Here is a 24,512-nt window from a genome sequence, read left to right as displayed (position 1 = left end):
AAAAGCCCTTCTCCCTAACTTGGTCTGCAAGCTCTTTGGCCTGGGTCCTCCTTCCCATGCATCTGATGGTCCTATCTAGTAAGAGCCTTCCACAGTACATGGTCATCTGGTATACCTTCTCTGCTTTGTTTCATGTACCCATCCTCCTTGCAGGTTCACCAAGAACCTCCTCAGTGAAGGCTTTACAGACAGCCCAGCAGCCACAACTGGGTCCCAGGCCCCTTCTCAGATGTGCACACCCCATCTTTGCATCCATCCATCACCTTATACTTCTCCACTAGACTCCCAACAGCAATTCCAGTAAATAATAACAACTACTGTTTGCCGAATGCAAACCTCAGAAATAACACTAAGGGGTAGCAATTATTATTCCTAGCTTATAGATGAGTAAATGAAAGCCTTGAGGGTGAAACAAAGTCCAAAGATTATACCACTGGCAAGGGAAAGAAGGGGTAGCCAGGATTCACCCCAGGTGAGTCCAACTGCAAATCTGTCTCTTAACCCTCTGCGATTCCAGGCCAATGGTTATTCAGCCCATAAATGGACCTTACAGAGAGTTGCAGAATCAATTCCAACATAAACTAACTTTCACGGATTTTTATCGTACCTGGTAGATCTACACACGGCCGGACACTCTGGCTCCTTCTGCATAACCAGACAGCATCAGCTTTCACGTTGAGCACATTTTCTTCCCTGCATTCCTTCCAGACAAAGAAGCCCTCCTCGAACAAGACATATGAAAATGCCTCAAGAGATTAAACACCCACAGCCAAGCCTCTGAAAGCGACCTGATTAAATACTTAACTGTAATAGCAGTCTAGACTCAATAGATCAACCCCTCCGGCTTGGGGCAACACTGGCTGAGCAGCAGTTGTACAAAATACTGCTTATAAATGGAGGAAAGGAAAAGCTTTTCTCCATAGTTTCTGGTAAATTGAGAGTTGGAGACTTAATGATGCCAGGCAAGTTTACAAACCAGGCTACAGGGGTCTGCTGTGGCCTGTAGGGGAAGAGCCGAGAGAGCACCCCAGGACACAGAGCTCCACAATTAATCACCACTGGGATCTGAGGCAAAGCCTGGCACAGGGTGTGACTCTCCCAGGGAAATGGTCCAATATATTTACAGTCTTCCGCGGTCCATGGGACTCCTTCCCTTCACCTGGGAGGTCTTGATTTCTTCATCTCACTCAGGTTTCATATTCTGGTTCTAGTAAAGGCACTCACTCTGCTCATGTTTTACTCTCTTTGCTTCTCCAACAAGGCACTCCCCTCTCACCGCCTTGGATATGTAATCCCCTCTGCCAGGAGCACCCCCTGCTCTTCGCCTGGGTCTCTTCTATTTTGTCCCTCAGGTCTCTAGAAACAAGTCTCACTCCTAGCAGTGACGGGCACCTGGGTTATGTGCCCCTCCAAGAGCACCCTGTCCCCACCCGTATAGGGCACTCACCTCTCAACATCATACCTGCTGGTCCCCAGACTGGCCTTCCCAGCAGACACTCAGTCACCTGGGCCAAGTTTGCCTTGTTCTTTGCTGAATCCCCAGCATCTGGAAGGATGTCGCAACCCTACAGATGGCTAGGACTCAACATCTGCTGACTGAATACATGAAGAAGGAAAGTAACGTCCCACTGCCTGAGGAGGGGAAGAAAGAAAGAATCTACTCATGCACAAGCAAAAGAGTTACCTACTGCCAGAAGATTCTCGAACATAAGTATCAGTGCCTGGCCCCTCTGGAGGGGTGGCAGGTAATTAAGCATTCCCTAGTCACCTCAAGTTCTGGTCAACACACCTCACCTCAAATCCAAACTGAAAGAAAAAGTAGACCCAAGAAAGACCAAAATCTGCTAACATTACTGTCACATGCCTGGCAAGTTAGTACCTTAGTCTGCAGGCAATTTTCTTCTAAAGGAAGATGGTCATGATAGAAAAATATACTGGTACCCAGCCTCTCAAAGCATCAGCTTCTTCACCAACCAAAGATGAGGACAGGGCATGGGTGGGGGGAGGGGTCTCTACAGCCCAGCACAGAAAGTCCAGCAATCTCTCCTTCCCAAAAGCCACCCCCAGAGGCAGCCATGTCTCAACTGCATCTCTAGTCCAGTTCTCTGTTCTCCATCAATAATGTTTATTAAATGATCGTCAGGGAACTCCAAGAATAAGGGGTAGTGTTTTCCCTTAAGCTGATAAGTAAATAAAGGCAAATGCTTATGGGGAAATGTTTTTTGAAGTTTAGTTACTTTCTTTTGTTTGTTTTCTGGAAATCTGAATTCCAATTGAAACTATTAAGAAATTTTGAACTGAGAAGAACAGACATGAATACTGGTAGAAATCTGATGATTCTACTTAACAGTTCCCTAATACCCCTTCCCCTTTTTTTAACAACACAAAACGCACTAACCTTCAGTGGCTTTGTCACTGGGAAGAGATGTGCAGGCTTCAGTGATGGCCATGACAATGACATGACCACTTCCACCCAGGTGCAGGCATGAAGCTAAACCTCTGTCTCGAGTCGGGACACTAACGCCTGTCCCCATCACAGGAAGGGGGTACTACGGGTCTCCCAGCTGAGGCTCAAGAAGTCAGCTTCTAGCCAAAGCCAAACAGGTTCAGGCACCCAAGCCAACCGCCTCCCCCTTAGGCTCAGCTTATGGGTCTCGGGCAGGAAGATTCTCAGTTCCCTGGCACCGTCCATCACATCCCTACTGAAATCAGCCCACCTCTGACATCTTCTCCTTTTCCCGTTCCCATCATCCGGGATTCAGAGCCCCAGCTGGCTGAACACATTTCACATAGGCACTGGGAATGTCCCTACGTCCTCGGACACCGTTCACACGCCCAGGGACATCCCTGGCCACTCCTGACTTTTTAAGCTTTGATTTAAAATTGCCACAGTGTTTTATTCCAAGCCACAAAGATCCCCACTGTTAGCATCAGACCATCTCCCTGGGATACGATCGATGCTCCAGAGCCAAGCCAGACACTTGTCTGACAGCCGGCCAAGGGCTCTTAGGTTTTCGTTCGCTTTCTTTGATACAGATGGTATTAATTTCACTTATCCAGAAGTGTCAATTAGGAAAATCTTATTTCATTGTTAAGAATCGCTCTGTACTTGACATTCTGGAAAATCCCTCCACTTCTCTTCCTCTCAGAAAAGAAATAAATCAGAAGCTTCCTTACTTTAGAAGTGTCACGCAAGAGGCTTCCTAGCAAGGTGACCAGGGTGCCCCAGGGTTTTAGGTTCCTTTCTATGGACACGCTTCAGCACGCACATTCTGCAAACGCAGGTGTGTTTAGAATTGTATCCATGATGGCTCTGAGTGGTGGAAAAAGGCACCAGGAGACATGATGAATGAGACAGTGAGCTGGAATAGGTGGTGCCTGGAATCTCACCCAGCTCTGACTACATAGGTGTGAGTATAAAGAAAAGTGTTCTAGAACATAAACCTGCAGTCAATTAGGCCACCTGCCCAGTAAGTCGGGTTGCCCAGGGTTAAACAAGAAATGCTAATAAAACTCGAAAACAAGACTCAACACAACCATTCCGTTTCTTCAGGCTAGTGATGTATGCCCGACCACAAGGTGGGAAACCCGGTGAAAAGTTTATAAGCTAGTAAAAAAGGTTGTAGGCAGATATGTTTAAAGAAAATCTGCAAAGCTGCTACACATATTTGCAGATAAGCAGCAGACTTTGGCAGGTAAATAAAATACTGAATTAAAAAACGGAAGTTCTAATGCTAGCACATTGATGCCAAGATTATTAAAACTCTGTCCTTAAGAAACGCTTGCATCCAGTCCTTCTTTCCAGGGACTTAAATTCTTCACCGTGAAGGCTCATTCCACAGGAATCCCACCTTTAAGTGCCTCCCTATAAATCTCAGACATCAAAGACGGAAATTGTGCAGACAAATATTTTAGAGCCTTGACCGCAGCTGAGTCCCACTGGTAACTGCTGGTCAGACGAAAACTGAGAAATGGAGATTTTATTCTCTGTTCATTTGGAGGCAACACGGTTGAAAAGGCAGGAATCCTGAAGAATTGGATTTCTGTTAAATCACCCTTTTTTTTAAACTTTTGCTCAAATTTCAACTCCCCACCACCATCACCACCACTAACATTTCAACGGCCTGTTGCTTTCCTTAAAGCTCTGGACAGAGAAGGCCCAGCCGGAGCTTCCATTTCCTGGATCAGAAAAATGAAGAGGCTGAGCTACTGTGGGCAGAAGGAGTCTACAGGTCTTCTATTCCTCCATCTACTTCTCTCTCCACGCACAGACTGAGACCAGCTTGGAATAAAGCCCATTTAAGGTCAAGGAGGTTTTGTGTTATCAATTTCTGACTGGAAGATGATTTGGAGAACGCCAGAGGTCTTTTGTTTGTTTGTTTACAGCTTTCTATCTCTTCATATTGCTTACATTCTTTTAATACTTCATACATAATATCATTACAAAAGTAGCTGTCTTTATTCCAAGAGGAAAAGATTCTAAAACTCTAAACCCGGGGCCCAAAAGCCAAATCCTGTCTGGCACTTGGCTGTCTATTGACCACAAGCTAAAGGCAGCTTAAAAAAATTATCTGAGTGACAAAAAATCAACCATTTTAAAGTGAACAATTCGGCGGCACTTAGTACGTTCACAATATTATATAACCATCACCTCTAAGTAGCCCCAACACATTTTCACCACCCAAAAGCCGGCCCCATGCCCACTGAGCAGTCACTCCCTTCACCCCAGCCCCAGACAAGCACGAGTCTGCTTTCTATCTCTACAGATTTGCCTACTCTAGATATTCCACATAAATGGAGCCATAAAACATGTGACTCTTTGTGTCTGGCTTCTTCCACTTAGCACCCTGTCTTGGACGTTCATCCAGGGTATAGCAATGCCTGCACTTCCTTCCTTTTCATGGCTGAATACTATTCCATTGTGCAGGACAGACCACATTCTGTGGACCCACCCAGCAGCTGATGGGCACCTGGACTGTTTCCACCTTTTGGCTCCTGCGAATTGTTCTGCCATGACTTCGTGTCTAAATGTCCACTTGAATACCTGTCTCCAGTTCTCCTGGGTACATAGCTGAAAGCATAACTGCCAGATGGTATGACAGTGATAGGCTGGACTTTTTGAGGAATCTCCAAACTATTTTCCGATTTTTATATATTTAAATAGCTTGAGAAGCACCTATACAGGAGCCCCCATCTGAACCCCTGACCTACAGAGCTCAACTTTCTACTCTCCCTCCTGCTAATCCAGTCCCTTCAGTCAAACGTACCCAATAACTGGTGATTTAGCAGAAGTTTCCATTAAAAAGTTGTTTAAAAGTTGAGCTAAGCCTTAACAAGCCGGACAGGTGAAAGGTAAATCATGGGTACTCTGGTGCAGACAAAAGAAATGTGCAAAGGCACTGCGACAGGACACAGCCCAGTAAGTGGAACAGGGCTGGCAGGTTTGAGGGCTGGGTGTGGCAAAACTGCAATGAACCGCTGGGGGTCAAGTCGACTGAGTCCACCCCTCCTGCATCTGAGAGTCCCTGCAGCGGGACTCCTTTCCCTAAGCGGACGGATCCTCAAAGGACCCCCTCCCCCCACCAAGAACAACCTGCAGAAACGTGACAGCCTTGCCAAGGTGCCTACATGACCAAGACGCACACACGCCTTTGAAAACTGTGTGTGAAACACACATGACATTTGACGGCCTTGAAAATAAACCTTGTGACGTTAATAGAGGCACAGCAATTTGGAAGAAAAATAATCACAGTTTCCTCCTGCTACATCATTATTTACCCCCTGGTAAAGTCAATTATGTTAAAGAAAAAAAGATATTGTTTTAGAAAAGGAAAAAAATAAGAAAGAAGACTTGATAAGTGGCTGTTTTTCAGTAAATAAAACAGTTTTTCAGTGAGCGGTTGTACTCCTTCATCCGTGGAGGTCTCACACAGCCTGGGTGGCATTTTTTGGAGGAAGTTCTGCAAATGGTCCTTAACTCCCCTGGGCATCTCAGCATCATTCCTAGGACCAGAGCGCAAAGCTCCTGTTTGTCTCTCGGGAAGTAAAGAAACACAGCCACTCCTGACAGCCTTCTGACAGGCGAGCAACTTGTCCACGGGCCCCAAACTCCTCCCAGCTCTCCCTTCTCCTCCCAGACTTCTGTGCCCACCTGCACAGCATTCAAGAATCAAGGCATGTGCGTTTTAACTCTTCTTCCCAAAGATGCAGAAAACAGAATATGGTGATGTAATAATAATATGGTGACACTAATAAGAGGTTCGCAGCTATTGAGTGCTTTCCATGAGTTCGGCACCATTCCAAGTTTTCCATCACTTCTCGTTCCCCAGGGACCATTGGGCAACGTCTGGGGACATTTTTTATTGTCACCTCTGGGTGGAGGGGTGGAGGCAGGTGCTGGTTATTGTCACCCAGTGGATAAGGATCAGAGATCCTTCTAAATGCCCTACAATGCACAGGACAACCTTCTGCCACAAAGACTCACCCAGCCCCAGAAGTCTATAGTGCCGAGTTTATAAAAGGCCACTTCACCTGAATTAGCTCCTTTAACCCCCGAGCAATTCTGTGAGGTAGAAACTATGATGACCCCGTTGAGCGAACCTGGGCAGGAAGGCAGAGGCCACACAGCAGCAGCGGTGGTGGCGGGTGCAAGCCCAGGGGCTGGCGGCAGAGCCCACGTGGCGCCCCAACCCGGGGGCCCCAGCCGGCACCGCCCGACCACTGCACCCTGCAGCCCGGCCATTTCCCGAGGAGTGGCTGGCCAGCCCCCACTGGAAGCACCTTCAATGCATGACGTCAAACACTTTCACACTTCCCGAGGGGCACAAGTGACCAGTGGGCAGGGCTGGGCCTCTCACGTCCAGATTCGGGGCCGCCTGCCCCAACAGCCCACGCTTCTAACAATGACAGCTCATCCTCCTGGCCACAGTGTCCAGTGACCCTGTTTTAGGGCTAACAAGTAAAGAAATTAAGGCAGGAAGACCACAGCACTGGGGGTTGGAGGATGGAGGGGTGTTCTTGTCTTCTCCATCCTGACTTTATAAACTTGACTCTCCTCTCGCCTCCACATCCCAAGCCCTGGAGACTCAGGGCTGTCAGCCCAGGTCAGGAACCAGAGGGAAGGGCCCCTTCCAAAGGGCTCAGGAGCATGCAACGCTGGGGAAACAGCACCTCAGCACACAGTCTCAGGCCAAGGCAGGAGCCGAGAAATCGCAGACACAATTAGGACCAGCCAGACACCTGCCGGATGAGAGCAACCAGAAGTGAGGCCGAGCCCAGCAGGCGCAAAGACCAGGCCAAGGCTTCTGAGCAGAAGCCGGTGACCAGGGTCTGAGACCATCTCACAGGAGCCCGAGACCATCTCCCTGAGACCATCTCACAGGGAGCCTGAGAACCTGAGAGCACAAAAAGTGAACCATGAAGAAATAAAACTGGTCCATAACTCTGAAGTCCCCCAAAGCTCCAAAAACCAAAAGGTTTTGCACAGTTCACTGAACGGCACAATCCGGCCTGAGCCGGAGGGGCCGAGGACAGATGGCTCTCAGCCTGTGAAGACGCAGGGACGTGACCAGGACGCCCGGCACGAGCACGTTCTCTCCACTGAAACAAATCCCAGCTGGCCCCGAGGGTTTCTGGTAAGGGGTGCTGGTGGGCCCACCAGGAGCTCAGGCCCAGGGGTGCCGTTCTGGGTCCCCAGCCCCAAGAATAGGGCTGGCAGGAAAGAAGAAGGACGGAGAGGAGGAAGGGAGTCATCTGAGGCCACAGCTTCCTTTTCTCTCTTCTCTCCCTGTGGCTTCTGACTCCCGCAAAGGCTGCCGGGAGGCACTGCTGTCACCACCACTCACCTCCACGTCACCACCACTCACCTCCATGTCACCACCACCCACCTCCATTCGGGGCTCACACACCCAGGCCTGGAGCTCAGCGCACACATTAGCCAATCACAACCCAAGTCGTCTAACGACAAAGAAAATACAAATGAAGAGCCCTGAGGAAGTGTCAAGTCCACAAATACCACACTGCCCCTTCCCAATGTAAAGCAATCACGGAGAATCACATATTTTATCTATATTAAATTTATAACTGAAAGTCAAGGAGTCCTTTCTACTTCTGAGAGTTCCTCCGTGGACATCGTCCTGCTGGCTCCTCGAAGCAGGCTGAAAGGTGAGCGCTGAGAGTTACCATGTCCCCATCTCCCAGGGGAAAGGCCTGGGGCTCAGGGAGGGGAAATAAGGCAGCGGGTACATGGACTCCTCATCCAGTGCTCTTTCCACTACCCCGAATGCCCCCTGCCCAGCTTGAAGCTACTAGTTCTGACCGATTTAACTTCACAGCCTTTGTGGGGCATGTTTAGTCATAAACGCACATGCTATTGTTCCATTATAAAATGGAATATAAAGATTCCCTTTTAATAAAGTGGTAAAACCAACACCTAGAACAAAAGCCACAGTTCTCATCAACAGGCTTGAGGGCACTGCCCTGTTAAGTCAGGAGAATTCCCCAGGCACAAGGAATGGGTCGGGGGGGGGGGGGGGGGGGCGGTGCTGCACAGATTCAGGATGGTGAGAATAGGAACAGCCAGACAAAGATGAAAAGACGCAGCCTCTCACCATCCCAGGACCACGTCCCGGAAGCATCCTTCTGGGCTAAGTGCACACAACACCTTGGCCTCGACGGGACATAGGTAGCAAACTACACACCAAGGAAAGAGGCATCGTCTTCCTTCACTCCCCGTCTTCATGCTTTCATAGGGCCACGGGAGGCCAGGAACTAAGAGGTGTGAGCACCTCCCATCTCTGGCAGCACCCAAGCTGCTAAAGGGCCTCCCCTAACACTCTGCCTTACTCATGGAAAGGAAACATCAATAGGAATGTGTGCGGGAGTCCCCTCTTCCCGCAGGACACACAGCCAGACCATATTTTCGAGCGTCTCTTGCTTTCAGGACTGAACTCCAGGCAAAAGAAGGTGTGCAGAAGTGACAGGTACCACCTCCAGCCCTGGCCAATGAACGCATCTCCTGTGCACTGCCCTTTACCTCTTTCCCAAAATCCACAAATGGAACAGGAAGGACTCCAAGGACCTAGGGGAGGGCAGAGCTGCAGAATGGAAGGAGCAGAAATTCCTGAGTCACGCAATGGAGCAGAGTGCCCTGCCTCCTTCCCGTCACCAGCTGGGACTGTAACATTGATGACACAGACTTTTATCGTCTACAAGCAAGGACATGTAGGGGCTTTATGTTACAGCCGCGCGCTAACCCTGTTCAGAAAGGAGAAGACGATAGTTACACTTACAAATAAAAGTTTGTCTAATGTATCCAGTAAAGTTAAACAAAAACCTGAAGGAGGCATATACACTTTGTATGAGTCTCCTGAGGGAATGCAGGAGCAAGCACCACGCTAGGCAGCAGTTCCACTAGCATAAAGAATGATAGTAACATTCTTGATGAGATATATCTAGTAGGCTTTAGAAAGCTGCCTTCATTTCAGCCCTTGAGGACCCCTGCGAACCCATAGGAACCCAGGACCCTAATCTTACCTCAGAGGTCACAGTATAATTCTGGAGCAGTCATGCAGCTTCCCCCTTTCTCCCCATCTCACCCTGCAGGGCTGGAAAGCCAATGGGGGGGCGGAAGAAAGCCTGAGCTGAACTAGAGATTTAGTCCCAAGCAAAACAGGGTACTATGTAGAAAGCAATTGATAAAAAAGGAAAGAAACTAATATCATCAAGCATAAACCAGGGGCCAGGCTTGTTCTAGGCCATGTCTCTTTATCCTCCAAACAGCCCAACAAGGCTGGTGTCATCACTAGTTTCACAAAGAAGAATCTCAGGCTTAAAGTAAATGACTTGCCCAAAGTCATTTGGCTAGTTAGAGCTGGGGGTGAAAGTCAAAGTCCATCTCTAAGAACTCAAACTGGTGGTCTTCTGACTGCATGTATCTACTAAGAGAAAATATCTCTGTACTCTTCCAGATACCCAAATGAAAAACGTATCAAGCTGATGGACGTGTGTGTCGGGGTGAAACCACCTGCATCTATGTTTGGCTTCCCACCACGGAAGTGGGTGACTGCAGAGTGTCATGTCAAAACCCACTTGTAAATGGTCAGCAACATCATTTTTTTGTCACAGGCAAAGCCCCCTGCCCCAATCTCATTATCTAACAAAACTATAGTGCACCTGATATCTGCCCAGGGCCACTGAAGACAGGACAGACAATGCTGGGCCACCTCAGTGGGGTACAAAGTGAGCAATGCCCCCTCAAGTTGTGCAGCAAGGCAGCCCGGACTGGTGAATGAGCAAAACCAGCTTTGTCATCGCTATGGAACTGGGGTTCTCCCCACGCTACCAAAACACAAATGGCCAGAAAACTGAAACCTGCCCTGCAGGGTGCTCTGATGTCCCAATCCTGATGCAGTGGGAGCAGGGCGGGGGGCGGGGCTGTTCCTGAGGGAGGGCCGTTCTCCCGGCGGAAAGAGCCACACTTAGAGGCTTGCTCAAGTTCCTGGCTGAGCCTCAAGCTACCTGCCCGTATTGTTCTGTGACTAAATTACAAGGAATTTCCAGGCCTGAGCACAGCAACAAATGGGAATCCTTAAATCAGACTGCGTGAGCCCTGTAAGGAAAGAGGCGGCTTAGGCTGAGACCCCCACCCTCACCTCCGGAGCATCCCAGCAGCACTGGGGATTTGCAGCCACACAGAAAAAAAGCATCCGGTTGGTGGCAAGAGTACCTGAAGGAGGCTTTGGAGCGCTGCCTTCACCTGGGCCCTCCAGTAGCTCTGGCATTCAATAGGAACCTTGGCCCCAAATGACCTCGGGCATTAAATTTCAGGGCACCCATGGAATAGTCCTCCCGTCTTCCATGCTCACCTGGCACCAGGCAGGACTCAATTCACTTCAGATGCATAGTCGCGTGTCATAGTCATTTGCACACAGCTTAAGGACAGCATGCAAGCAGTTCCCACCATACAGATAACAGTAAACAGAGCGACAATGCTACTGCTATTTGCACGGCAACGTCTCCCACCCGTCCAGGAGTTTCACTGGCACCACCCATCGGCCTGGCCTTATGGAGAAGGCTAAGAAGTACCACCCCTTTTTGAAAGCACAGAAACTAGGCTCAGATGGGTTAGAAGACTTCGGTGAGAAGTGGCATGTCTGGGCTAAAACTCCCCCTTGGATGCCTCACTGGGTCACCTCCTGGCCGCCTGCCTCCCTGCACCTTCTCAAGCCCCTGGGGTGGTTTGCAAAGTGCCAGCGGCCAGCAGCGGGGAGCCCCATTTATCTCTGCACGGGGTGGGGGTACCTGCCTATCAGCTGCCCACTCTGTGATCTGCCCAGTGGGGTCTCTGAGCCCTTCCCAAAGCAAACTCAACAATTCCACGGGCCAGCAGCCCCGCTCCTGGCGTCCCTACTCTGAAAGGCCACCTCCTGCTCGTGCCACCACCCTCGGGGTGGCACTCCCGGCAGGCATCTGCTCACCTGCTCATTTTCCAAATGAAACCACATATCCTTGAGTAGGGCCGAGGCCAGGGAAATGCAAATTAGAATCACAATGAGGTGCCACAGGGACATCAAATGCAACACCCGCTGTTGGGAAAGTCAAACACAGTCACTCAAGAAGAGTGTTTGGCAGTTTCTTAAAAAGCTGAAAAGCAATCAGCATATGACTCGGCAACTTCACTCCTGGGTATTTATCCCAGAAAATGAGGGCTCACATTCATGAAAAACTCATACATGAACGTTCACAGCAACCCGAACACAGAAACAACCCGATGATGTCATTCGAGGAGTGAACGAATGGCTGAACAAATGGTGGGGCATCCACACCCCGGGAAACTACTCAGCAATAAAGAGACACAAAGTATTGCCGGCCACAACCCCTCAATCCATTGCCGGAGAAGGATGCTGAGTGAAAGAACCCAATCCTAAAAAGTTGCATACTATACGATTCCATTTGTTAAACATTCTTGAAATGACAAAATTATACAGACGGAGAACAGATTGGGGGCGGCCGGGGACTATGGGGGTGGGGAAGTAAATGGGTGTGGCTATCAAAGGGCAAGAGGGGGGCTCCCGAGGTGACGGAAATCAACCTCAACCTCCTGCTAGAGATCTTGTCCCACAGTTCTGCAAGATGTTACCACTGGGGGAAAGTGGGTAAAGGCTACTTGGGAGCTTCCAGTATCATTTCTTACAATTGGATGTGAATCTATAACTATCTCAAATTTAAAAGTTGAATTAAAGAAAAGAGAGATCTACAGCCTACACACCACGGTGCCCTCAGAACACAACTCAGCACATCACCCAACAACCGCATGACGTCTAAATGCATAGGTAGAGTCTCACAACAATGTAAACTTTCTGTAATGTTTCAAACATTTTCTATCAGGTTTGCAGAAATGTAATATGCCCTAAGTTGGGTTTTCTGTCACTCCGGTGAATGAAAATGTCTGCATATCTACTTACTTGTCATCCAATCTAATTTTTCTTCCCCAATGTACCAGCTTGCTTGCTACTCTAGATAACAAGAGTGCTGCCACATTCCCAAATAAATACCAAATGTATTTGGGTATTCCACTCTCTTAGCAAGTATTATCACCCTGCACGAACGAGCCCAGCGACACACAGGTCACACCCACCAGCTCTGAGGAAACAGGACTTTCCCTCATTCGAGAGGCAAAGCACACCACTGAGAAATCAACTTTTTAAGAAATGCAGTTCCAACAACTCTGACTGTTAAATCCAAAAGCCAAACATTTCTAAATTCTATGCATTATTAAATTAAAAATTAAATTTAAAAATTGCTTGGCAAAATCTCTATGCTACCTCTTCTAATTCTCCTATTCCATGCCTCCCCACCATGCTCTTTAGATATTGGTTTAACCGACCGTGCCAGTTTGATGCTTTTGTATACTCCAGAAAAGCCAGGTTCTTTGATACTCATTCAATATTGTTGGATAGGATCTCTTTGACTGTTTCCATGGAGATGTGGCCCACCCAATTGTGGGTGGTAACTTTTGATTAGGTAGTTTCCATGGAGATGTGTCTCCGCCCATTCAATTGAGGTAGCTTAAAGCGGGAACCATTTTGGAGTCCTTAAAGCAGAAACCATTTTGGGAAAAGCTTTAGTGCTGAAAGAGACCACACAGCCAGACACCTTTGAAGATGCAGAAGAAAACGCCCCAAGGGAAGTCATCAAAGAAGCCTGGATCACCATGTGCCTTCACAGGTGAGAGAGAAACCCAGAATGTCATCAGCCTCCTTGAGCCAAGGTACCTTTCCCTGGATGCCTTTGGTTGGACATTTTTATAGCCTTAGAACTTTAAACTTGCAACATAATAAATTCCCTTTTTAAAAGTCATTCCATTTCTGGTGTATCGCGTTCCAGCAGCTTTAGCAAACTAGAACACCAACCTTATTTAAAATCCTTGAACACATTAAAATACCTATTAATAAGTAGCAATAAAAGCAACATATGATTCAGTGCTTGGCCCATCTCAAGTGAGGTGCTTTTTGACATTATCCATTATCACAATGAAAGCTTTAGGGTGGGCAAACTTAGCTCCACTTTACAGACCAGGAAACGGAGGCTAAAAAAGTAGGGCTCACTCGTTCAAGGGACACTTCATGAATAAGAACCAGGAATTAGATGTGTCTGTGAAAGCTCAGAACCTGTTTTTAAGGGCTGTGCCTGGACCTCCCCCTCCCCCAAGCTGCTCTCAATACCCTCTGTATTAATTTTCTATTACTGTCATAACAAATTACCACAGCCTTGGTGGCTTAAAATGACCCAATGGACCATCTCACAGTTCTATAGATCAGACCCCAGTGGTCTCTGGGTCTCACGGAGCCAGAATCAAAGTGTCCACTAGCTGAGCTCTTATTGGGAAGCTTTGGGAAGAAGCTTCCCCGCTCATGCAGGTTGTGAGCAGAACCCAGAGGTTGTAGGATCAAGGACCGTTTCCTCGCTGGCTGAGCTGGGGCTGCCCAGAGCTCCCCGAGCTTCCTGAGGCTTCTCTCCAGTTGCTGGATGTGGGTCCCCACATCTCAGAGCCAGCATCAGTGCTTCCAATGCTTCTCAAGCTTGGAGAATCCTGCCTACCCCTTTTGACACAGTTCCCTTCAGACTTCCACTCCTGGGATCAGCCAGGTAAAGTTTTCTGCTTGGGGCGGGGGGCGGGGGAGGGCTCTGTTTGTAAGAGTCTGTTAGGTTGGGCCGACCTGGATACATTCAGGATAATCTACTTAGCTCAAGGTTTGTAACCTTAATCACATCTGCAGAGTCGCTTTTTCCGTATCCACAGGTTCAAGGGACTAGGGGTGGCATGTCTGGGACCATTACTGAGATATATTCCCCTGGGCTGGAGGTTTGAAGGGGGAGGTAGTCCAGGGTTGAGGTCCTCAAGAAAGGTGCAGAGAGAGAAGGATGTAAGTGCCCGTGGTGGAGAGTCACTCTCGTTAGCGATGTGGTCATTTCCCACTAAGAGAAAATTGCTGGACAGCCCCTTTGCCAAACTCAGCATTTTGGAAGAGCCTAATATCCCTGAAATGTGAGCATACCATCTTCAGGTATTATTCTAGAACATGCGGGATCTTTTTACCCAATCTGAGGAACAGAATCCCTATGAATTTAATTTTATTGATGTAGGGACACTAGATTCTGCCTTCCTGAGGCAGTGACAGGAAAAAGAGTGTCTGGCCCAATCCCTGAGAAGGACAGTCAGCTAAGGTTTTTGCTTGAGGTAATAAAACATTGGCCTGCCAAACTTAAGCCCAAGGGATAAAAATAGACAACCTACAGAATGGGAGAAAATATTTGGAAACCATAGATCCAATAAGGGTTTAATATCCAGCATATATAAAGCAACTCAACAACAAAAAAGCAAACAATCTAATTTAAAAATGGGCCAAGGATAGAAGTAGACATTTCTCCAGAGAAGATACACAAATGGCCAACAAGCATATGAAAAGATGCTCAACATCATTATCCATTTGGGAAATGCAAATCAAAACCACAGGAGGGGCGGTGTGACGGTGGTTCAGTGGCAGAATTCTCACCTACCATGCTGGAGACCCAGGTTCGATTCCCGGTGCCTGCCCATGTGAAAAAAAAAAAAAAACAAGCAAAGGAAGAAGCATTTCTACAAATTTGAGCTGTAGTTAAAACTGCCCATGCAAAAAAAATACCACATGAGCTTCCCCCCTAAGTGGAATATGACATTCAGGGATGAAAGTCTCCCTGGCAACTTGGGATATGACTCGCAGGGATGAGCCTGGTCCTGTCACTATGAGATCGACATGCCATCCTCACCAAAAGGGGGAAAAGAATTCTAACAAAGAAGGTATCAATGGCTGAGAGGGTTCAAATAGAATGGAGAAGCTACTCTTATGCAAGCTTCAGCTAGACACTGCTAATTATCATGGTTTGCCAAACCTAACCAAAACCATTCCGACCAACCTTAAAGAACACCTAGGGCATTACCTTAGATTCTACACAGGTTCCATGCACTATCATTACTTTCCAGAAGCCTACCACCTCCAGATGGTTCCTAGGCCAGATAAGTCCTGAAACCCAGAGGGGCCAGCCTCTCCAGAACATCACCTAGTTCCATCCCCCCATCTCATATTATCATCAACCCTTTCCAACACGAAAAAGTTAGAATGGGCATAGCCCATGGGAGAAAGATCAAAGGAGGAAGAAGAGTTACTAAGAGTGAAGAAAGGATTTAACAAATGAGTGTGATTGCTAAATCATTATATTGATATCTTAGCCTCCAGCAGGTAGAAGTAAAAACCTAAAATTGTGGAATTATAACCCATACCAAACTCTGAAATCTGTTCTACTACCAACTGTTGCGGTGTGCCTTAAAATGTATTGCTTTTTTGTATATATGTTATTTTTCACAATAAAATTAAAAAAAAACATGAGATACCACCTCACACCCATCAGAATGATTATAATAAAAAATAATAATAAAACAGAAAATAACAAGTGTTGGCAAAGATGCAGAGAAATAAGAACCCTCGTGCCATTGCTGGTGGGAACATACAATGGTCTGCCACTGTGCAAAACAGTTCGGCAGTTTCCTCAGAATGTAAGTATAGAACTACCACATGACTCAGCAGTTCCACTTCTAGGTAGATCCAAAAGAAATGAAAGTAGGGACTCAGACAGATATTTGTACACCAATGTTCACAGCAGCATAACTCATAATAGCCAAAAGCCAGAGACAAGCCAAATGTCCATCAGTGGATCATGGATAAATAAAATGTGGCATATAGATACACAATGGAATATTATATATATTTATTCTGATACAGGCAAAACATAGACAAAGCTTGAAGACATCATATTGAGCAAAATAAGTCAGACACAAAAGCACAAATATTATATGATCCCAGTTATAGAGAAAAGCCAGAATGTACAAATTCAGAGACAGAAAGAAGATCACAGGGTACCAGTGGCAGGAGTGGAGGTGGGGGATGGGGGCTATACACAATGGGTGCAGAGTTTCTATGTGGGGTGATGGAAGAATTCTGGGAATGGACAGTGGTGATGACAGCATGACATGAGAATATGATTAACACCACCGAATTGTATTTGAAAGTGGTTAAAGGGGAAATATTACATTACGCATGTCACCACAATAAAACCGATAAAAAAAAAAAAACCCTAAGCTGGTCAATTTCACAAGCAACCACCAGTGGAATGACTGGTAATTCTAGGAGGCACTAGGGAACCAGCATTTCCTGCCTTTGCAGAGCTGCGAGTCTGCTGTTTACTTCTTTTCCGACTGCTGTTTACTTCTTTTCCGATTTTACTAAATAAATAAATAACCCAGAGTGCCTCATTTGCAAACAATGCTCCTAACAGATTCCAAGCACTTGCAAACAATGAGCTGTGATTCATGTTTCCAAATGAGCTGGAATTTTCCCATTTTCTTGCCCCTCGTGATTCATTCATCTGCCCAGTGGCCAGAGTGGAAGTGTGGCCCACCCACAGACCCATCAGAGTCCCAGGAGAAACACAGCCCCGTGGTCAGGCTCCCCCCAAAAGAGCTGAGGTTGGGAAGGGGATCTCTAGGAATTTTCCAGTAGGTGGAAATAGCCAATTATGGGAGGGAATGGCTGATTCCTACCTTCCAGGCACACACATCCTGCCCTGCCAGCACCCTTTCTGAGGACTGCTCCTCAGCACCAATTCCCAGGCAAGAGGAGCCCCTGGGACAGCCTCGGGCGCTCCTTCTCCCCTCTCCTCTGCCGGAAATTGGGAGTTCAAGGCCTCCCCACCCTCCCTGACAGGGAGCTCTAACTATTTTAAAGGTCCTTCTGATGCCGAATGGAGCTGTGCTGTCTTGTCACTTCCACCCAGCTCAGCCGTCTAACGCGGCCCCACCGAAGGGAAGCCGAACCTCCCCCCGTACGTGGTAGGCGTTCGGATCTTTCCTGCAGATTCCTGGCAAAACCATCCAGGATCTTCTCTTCTTTAGATGTGCAAGTTTTCCAACACTGTGCTTTCTTAAAACCCAAGTTTTGGCGAAAGATGGAATGTTAGAAGGTATCGCTGTGAGGGCTAGTGAAGCTTCTGGGAGGCGTGAGGCTAAACCGGAAATGCACTACCATGTCTTGGCCCAGAGCCTGTCTCCTTAGAGGTCCCCTAGGTCCACCTGAGGCTCAGTGGTCAAGGAGCTCCACAAAGTCCTGCTCTGACATCACCAGGGTCTCTCTGGGAGCCAGTGAAGGGCATCAAGTTGTCTTAAATGTGCCCCAAAAAGAATGGGGCGAGCTCGGGACACAGCAGCAGCAGAGGCCCGTGGGGAAAGCCTGAACTCAAGAGCCTACTGCCAGGGGTCAAACCCAGGACCCCCGACTGCCTCGTGGCAGCATCATGGCACACAATGCACCTCCTCCTTGCCTGTTCCTGCCCCTGTAAAACGGTAGGAACACGGTCCCTCCTCCGCAGGACAGAGTTGAGGTTTAAAATCTTTTCAGGTGAGACCTGCGTCGCGCTCCTCGGGCTCCTGCCCGCCACCAAGTCCCCGCCATCTCGGCTCCCTGGGGTCCTGCCCGCCCCTGCCCCAGCTCTCTCTTCACATCACACATTCCCCCAGGAGGCTCAGCACACCCGGATCCCACTGTCAGCCACACACTGCGCAGACCCAGGCAGAAGCCCCTCTGGGCAGACACAGAACAGACCCGGGCACGTCCATCAGGAGGCGAGGGGGCGGGAAACCCGTGCAGTTCTGCAGCGGGTCTTTGTAATTTGTCAGAGCCTCAGTTTCCTCATCTCCAAAATGGAAGGAACCCTCAGCCCGAGTGGCCCTGAAGCAAGGAGGCCTCCAGCCGCAGGGAGAGCCAACCCAGGGTAGCCCAGGGCCCAGGACTGGCCCTGACCTCCCACAGCCGCCATGGCCACTACCACACAGCTCCACCGGGGCCCCCCCGTGCGTCGCTGGCACTTGGGGTGACGAACGGCTCTCAAAGAAAGGAGGGAAGGTGTGGAACTGTACCCCATACCAAACTCCGAAATCTGTTCTACAACTCATTGTTGCGATGTACTTAGAAATTTACAGCTGTTTGTACATAAGTTATTCTTCTCAAAGAAAAAAGTTCTGAGTACAATGGAGAAGTTAGGATTAACAACAAAAAAAGAGAAGAAGAAAGAAAGGCCGGAGCCCTGGGCCTAGAGCCGCCCCCAGCCCCATCCCACCCCATCCCCCGGTCAGGGAGCCCCAGGATTTGAACACCAGCAGCCGCATCCCAGGTGTGAGCACAGAGGGTGCAAGGGTGCAGAGGCAGGAGGGCAGGGCACACTGCTGGAACAGGGAGCCGGGGGTGGGCGGTGGCTAAGGGAAGCAAACCCACAAAAGGTCTCCCAAGGCAGACTGAACAGTTTGGCCTCAGTGTGAAGGACTCCTTCGGATAGCAAGTTAGGAGGGAAGTGGAGGAAGTCAAGTGAGAGGACGGTGGGGCTGGAGGTGCCCGAGGACAGCCAGCGACCAATAGAAGGCGACAAGCAGGCCTGAGCCAGGCCAGGGGGCAAATCCCCGGGGACGGCGTGAAGGTACGGCCTGAGGCGGCGGAGTCCGTCTGTCTGGCCATGAAGGAAAGCCTCCATCCCTGGAATGTGTACTGGGGGATCCAAATGTAAACTTGCAACCCGACTCCTGCGACCCCCTCAGGAAACGACTAAGTGCAGCGGGGTCTAAAGACGCCGGCCCTAAGCCTCGCCCGGCCTCGGGGGTCCCGCAGGGTGCGGGGCAGCGCCACCGAGGGGGCGTGAGGCCACGCGCGGCCCCCTGTCGGGCACCCACTCGGCGCCGCCGGCGAGCACAATGCCCGGTTTTGCCTTGCACTGCCACACGAAAGCGCCCTCCGGGGAACGCAACTTCACGCAAGGAGCAAAGCCGCGCGGCAGAACAATGCCCGCGCGCTTCCCGGCGGGGCCCGGAAAAGCTGGTGGCTGCGGCCGCCGGCAGAGTGGGGTTTAGGAGCTAGGGGGAACCGGGGGGCTGGAAAGCTCGGTCCCTGGGGTGCCTGACAACTGGAAGTCGGAGGGGGACATCCTCGGGGAGTGACATGACTCGCCCCGGCCTGGCTCCACCCTGGCTCTAGAAAGGGGACAGCCGCCGATGGGGAGAAGGGAAGGCGTGCGCCCGGGCGGACGGGGGCACTGCCCCCAGAAGGGCAGGGCACGCAGGGCCTGGGGCGGAGGGGAGCAGTGCCAGCCGAGGGGGCGCGGGGACAGCGTGCGCCCTGCCCGGAGCTCCAGTTCGGGTTCTGCCCGTCGAGGGGGAGGGGGCAGCGAGTGCCCGGCCCCAGGCTGCGATCGGGTGCCCCGCGGGGCAGCGCAGGCAGGCGGGCGGGGCCGGGGCGCCAGGCTGCGGGCGGAAACGCCTCTTCCCGGCCGCCGCCGCCACACGCATCCCGCCCAGGCCGGCGGCAACAGGCTCCCGGGCGCCCCGGCCCCGCCGCCCGCGCCCCGCCGGAGCCCCCGGGCCGCCCGCCGCGCGCCCAGAGAAAGTTTGCGCAGGTCCCGGGCGGCGGGCACCGGCTCCGCGCCCGCCCCCCGGGAGCCCCCGGTGCCCGCGCGGAGGGGAGGCCCGGCGCGAAGTTGGGCGGCGCGCGCGTGCTCACCCACGCCGTATTTCTCCTCTCTCTTGGTGGGCACCCAGCGCGTCATGGTGCCGCGCGGGTCCCGGCGCCCAGGGGACGCGCGCCGCCGCGAGAGTCGCCGCCGCTGGCCGGGCAGAAAACTCCGCGCCTAGGCCGCCATTTTCCATTCCTTTCGAGCCGCGGCAGGATGGGGAGGAAAAAGTTTGCGGCGGAGGCGGTGTCATGTGGGACGGGGCGGGCGGAGCGTCGCCGGCCGGATGGGAAAGGCCGGGAGCGCCAGCGAGAGGCGGGACGGCCCCGGGCGGCGCGCCCGCCCTCGCGCGCTCAGACCCCGGCTGCCCGCCACCCCGCCGCGCCCCGAGCCCGGGTTTCCCTGAGGCCGTCGCCCGCTCCACGACTCGGACCCCGCTGGTGTTCCCTTCGTCCTAGAACGAGCCCCAACCACCGCCTGCCGGGAGACCCAGCTCTATTACAGGGCGCCCCAACCCGTCCCCCCACATTCGGGACCCTGGGACTCCTCCGAAGGCTCATCCGCACACCCGGTGGGGGCGTCTGCTGAATCAGGAGAGCCCTCCTGGGGACAGAATCTCGTACGGGGAAGAGAGGGTGTGTCCCGGGAGTGGGAGGCGGGGGTGGAGGGAGGCTCTGGGTGATTAAAGAAGCAGCGCGAGGCTTCCACCGCGGGGCGCAGACGCAGTGCTCTCACCTAGGGTTCCTCCTCACTTAGGCGACAACACTAAGAGGGCACCTTCCCGCTGGCTGGACTTGCGAGGAGCACCAAACATGCTAGGCCATAAGGGTGTGCAATGGGGGTGCGGAGGTGACAGGTAAACACATCTGAAAAATCACTTCGCAGGCACCCTGTCCTTAGTGCCTGGCAAAGATGTCCAAAGTTGATGGGGGGTGAGGGGGTTAAGATGTCCAGACAGGTGCTTTTCAAGAGGTGACCTCTCTCCCTTGAGTGCTGAATGAGTGGGTTACCCAGATGAGGCCTGGGAGGAAGAGGCCAGCAAAGCTTGGGCTGGCAGATACTTCTGCTAGTTCAGTAGGACTGGAAGTTGGCCGAAGTGGGAGAAGAGGGAAGTGGGGAAGGCTGCTGGACAGAAAGAAAACCCCAGACCAGGCCTGGAGGGGACCAGAAGACCTTCCAGGAGCTTCATTTTCACCCTTCATGTGATGGTTCTTGGACTCTTTCCCACAGCAGTACAAGTTGTGGGAGGGGGGTGGCCGGGAGGCTTCAGGCTTCTGCAAGGAAAACCTTGAAAACATCCACAATTAGGCACTTTCACCATAATTTCCAAAAAGTATAGACAGGTTAAAACCAAGAAAAGGAGGAGGGATGCAGAGCCCTTTAAATAGAGTAAATTGGGTTTCATGGAATGGTCACCAGTTGTCCTCTCCCATTCTCCCAAGAACCCCAGTGAAAACCACAGTGGGCTCGAGCAGCCTTCAAGGATTGAAGGAGTGGGGTAAAGGAAAGGATGGTTCTATGGGGTAACAGAGCTGAGTGGTGAGGCTGGTGGAGGAGGCCGTAAGGGAATTGGCTGGGCCATCCAGGGAGCAGGGACACAGCTACATGGCCCACCTTTGCTGTGCAGAATGCCTGTCACCTGCCCTGACCAGGGGATTCTCAGCATCCCACCCGGAACACAGATTGACTACACTGGAATGTCTGAGGGGGGGTTTGGTTTTCATGGATGAGCAGGTACCGCACTATGTGCAAGATTATGATGTGTGATTTGAGATTTCAGTAAAGCAAGCACAGGCCTTGTTTTACTGATAAGGAACTTACACCCCACAGAGGGAAGGGGCCTGGGTTCAAGTCATGCACAGCCTTACAGACATGCTCAATGCCTCTCCTAGAAATTAGAGACCTCAGGGGCTCAGGTCTTGACCCATGAAGAGTCATCCAGATGGCCCTGATCCTTTGAAGAAGCCACTGTGGAGGTGCTATGGCAGGAGAAGTGTTCTGAGATAAATGCCAGGGAGACCTGACCTGGGCTTGGGGTCAGGAAGGGCTTCCCTAAGAAAACAATCCAAGTTCAAACCTTAAGGATAAGGAGAAAGCAGGGAGCTGAACTGGTGAGGAAACTGCATGTGCAAAGGTCCTGGGGTAGGAAGGAACATGGATCCTTTAAGGAATTGAAAACCAGTGTGGCTAAAACATAGAGAACAACCGGAAGGTGGCACATAATAAGGCTGCACATGGATGGATGCAGGCCTTCATTAAGAATTTGGGATCCTCTGAAACTGTTGAACTGTGTTCCAGCAGCCCTGATTCTTGAAGACTGTATAACAAGATAGCTTTTACCATGTGACTATGTGATTATGAAAACCCTGTGTCTGATGTTCCTTTTATCCAGGATATGGACAGATAAGTTAAAAATAATAATAATAAGAAGAATAAAAAAATAAATAATAGGGGGAGATGAAGTGTATAAATTGAGTAGATTGAAATACTGTGAGTCAATGAGAGGGAAAGGAAAAGGGTATTTATGTACAAATGAATGCAATGTGAGATCTTTATACTTTTTTAAGACTGTCATATAAATAAATTAAGAAACTCCAGGTGGCCCCTGGACCATGTGGTTGAAGCAGTGTGGTTTCAGTCCCATTCTTGTGAGATGTGCCTAAGCTTGACTAAGAAGTTGTCCATGTAGCCACAGACATTGCAGCTCTGAGAAGATTTGTCATTGTGCACTGACTGGTAGGAGCAATGGTCATATCTTGCAGCTCTAACTCATGGCATGGCCTTGGCTTATGTACTAATCATTGCATGAGCCCAGGACTGGCTCCATCTCAGTTCCAGGAGCTTGGGGGTTGTGGCCAGTTGACAACTACAGGTCCCAATTGCACTTCCAGGCATTAGGACCCCAGTGTCCAGTCCTAAGCCTTATTGGGTGCTCAGATGAGTGACCCTGCTCCCCACTAGGTATATCAGAATCTCTGGATGAGGCCATGAAATGGCATAATGAAGATTACAGTTGTACATTTTCACAGTTAAATTTCAACTTTTTTGAAAAATTTAAAAACTTACCATACTCAGAATGTAAACTCAGAAGGTAACTTCATCAAAATCTTGCCTGGTGGAGATTCCAGAAGATACAGTGAGTACAGTGGGAAATTTCCTCTCAGGGGTTGGAGGAGGGGGAGGATTGGGTAGAAATGTGGGGATTTGATGCACTGTGGTTTGCTTGCTGTTTCAAGGGGACAGAATGTGGACTTGCAGGTAAGACAACTGATTACTGCCCACTTGACCCAGTGGCAGATCTTGGCATCATGTTTGATGACCAGGCATTGTGGATACAATGCACAATATCACCCCACACTAAAATGTATAATCAAACCTTTAGATCTAACTTCCAGTTTACTCAGGAAATAGAGGGAATTGCAGAACAAGTTCAAAGACACCACAAAAAATACAGGCAGGCAAAGGTAGAAAGTAGGGCATTCAGTAGGACAACTTGTCTGGTCTCTTCAACAAGTCAATGTTATTGTAAAAGAAGAGTTTGGTGGGGAGGAACTCTTCTAGCTTTTGAAAGACTTAAGCAAGATAATGGTCAAATACAATGTATAGTCCTTGACTGGAGGCTGTTTTCAATGAACCAATTCTAAAAGGATGTTGAGAACAGGAAGGGATTCTAACTTATGGATTAGTAGTTGATGACATTTTTTGAAGTATTTCTTCATAGCAGCCCTGTTCACAATAGCCAAAAGGAGGAAACAGCCCAAGTGTCCATCTATAGATAAACAGATAAACAAAAATGTGGTCTATCCATACTATGGAATATTACTCATGCATAAAAAGGAATGAAATACTGATATATGCTACAACGTGGTTGAACTTCAAAAAATTATGCTACATGAAAGAAGCCAGGTGCAAAAGGCCACATGTTGTGTGATTCTATATATGAAATATCAATAATAGGCAAATCCATAGAGACAGAAAGCATATTTAGGGGTTGCCAGGGGGTGGGGGTAATGGAAAATGGGAAATAACTGCATCATGTGTACGGGGTTTCTTTTGGGGTAATGAAAATATTCTAGAAGTGGACGGTGGTGGTAGTTGCATAATATTGTGAACGAGCTAAATGCCACTGAATTGCACACTTTAAAATGGTGGATTTTATGTTATATGAATTTTACCACAATAAAAATCATTATGTCTTTTGTTAGGTATAATAATATTATTATTAGGGTTATGTAAAAAAAATGCCATATCTTAGATATGCATGGGGAAGTATTCAGTAGTGAACCATTGTGATAGTTATCATTTACTTTAAAAAAGAAGAGCCCCCCCCAAAAAAGAAGCAAAAAAGAATCAATCTAAGTAATCGGTGTTTCATCACTCTACTTTTTCACGTCTGAGATGTTTTTACAAAATAAAATCAAAAGGGG

At 49.5% G+C, this 24,512-nt stretch overlaps 1 protein-coding gene across 1 annotated transcript in view; it reads right to left on the bottom strand.

The window, feature by feature from the left end:
• The window catches only part of DOCK1 (dedicator of cytokinesis 1), a 564,538-nt gene extending 544,240 nt beyond the window's left edge, over positions 1-20,298 (bottom strand). The window contains exon 1 of the mRNA XM_077126402.1: positions 20,136-20,298. Coding sequence (XP_076982517.1) covers positions 20,136-20,181 — 46 coding nt within the window. The 5' untranslated portion in view covers positions 20,182-20,298. The remainder of the gene's footprint in view (positions 1-20,135) is intronic.
• Between the last annotated feature and the right edge of the window lie 4,214 nt (positions 20,299-24,512).

Source organism: Tamandua tetradactyla, chromosome 13 (genome assembly GCF_023851605.1).
Source record: "Tamandua tetradactyla isolate mTamTet1 chromosome 13, mTamTet1.pri, whole genome shotgun sequence".
Taxonomy (NCBI): domain Eukaryota; kingdom Metazoa; phylum Chordata; class Mammalia; order Pilosa; family Myrmecophagidae; genus Tamandua; species Tamandua tetradactyla.
Note: the sequence above shows the minus strand (reverse complement) of the source record. Positions and strands in the feature narration are given on the sequence as shown.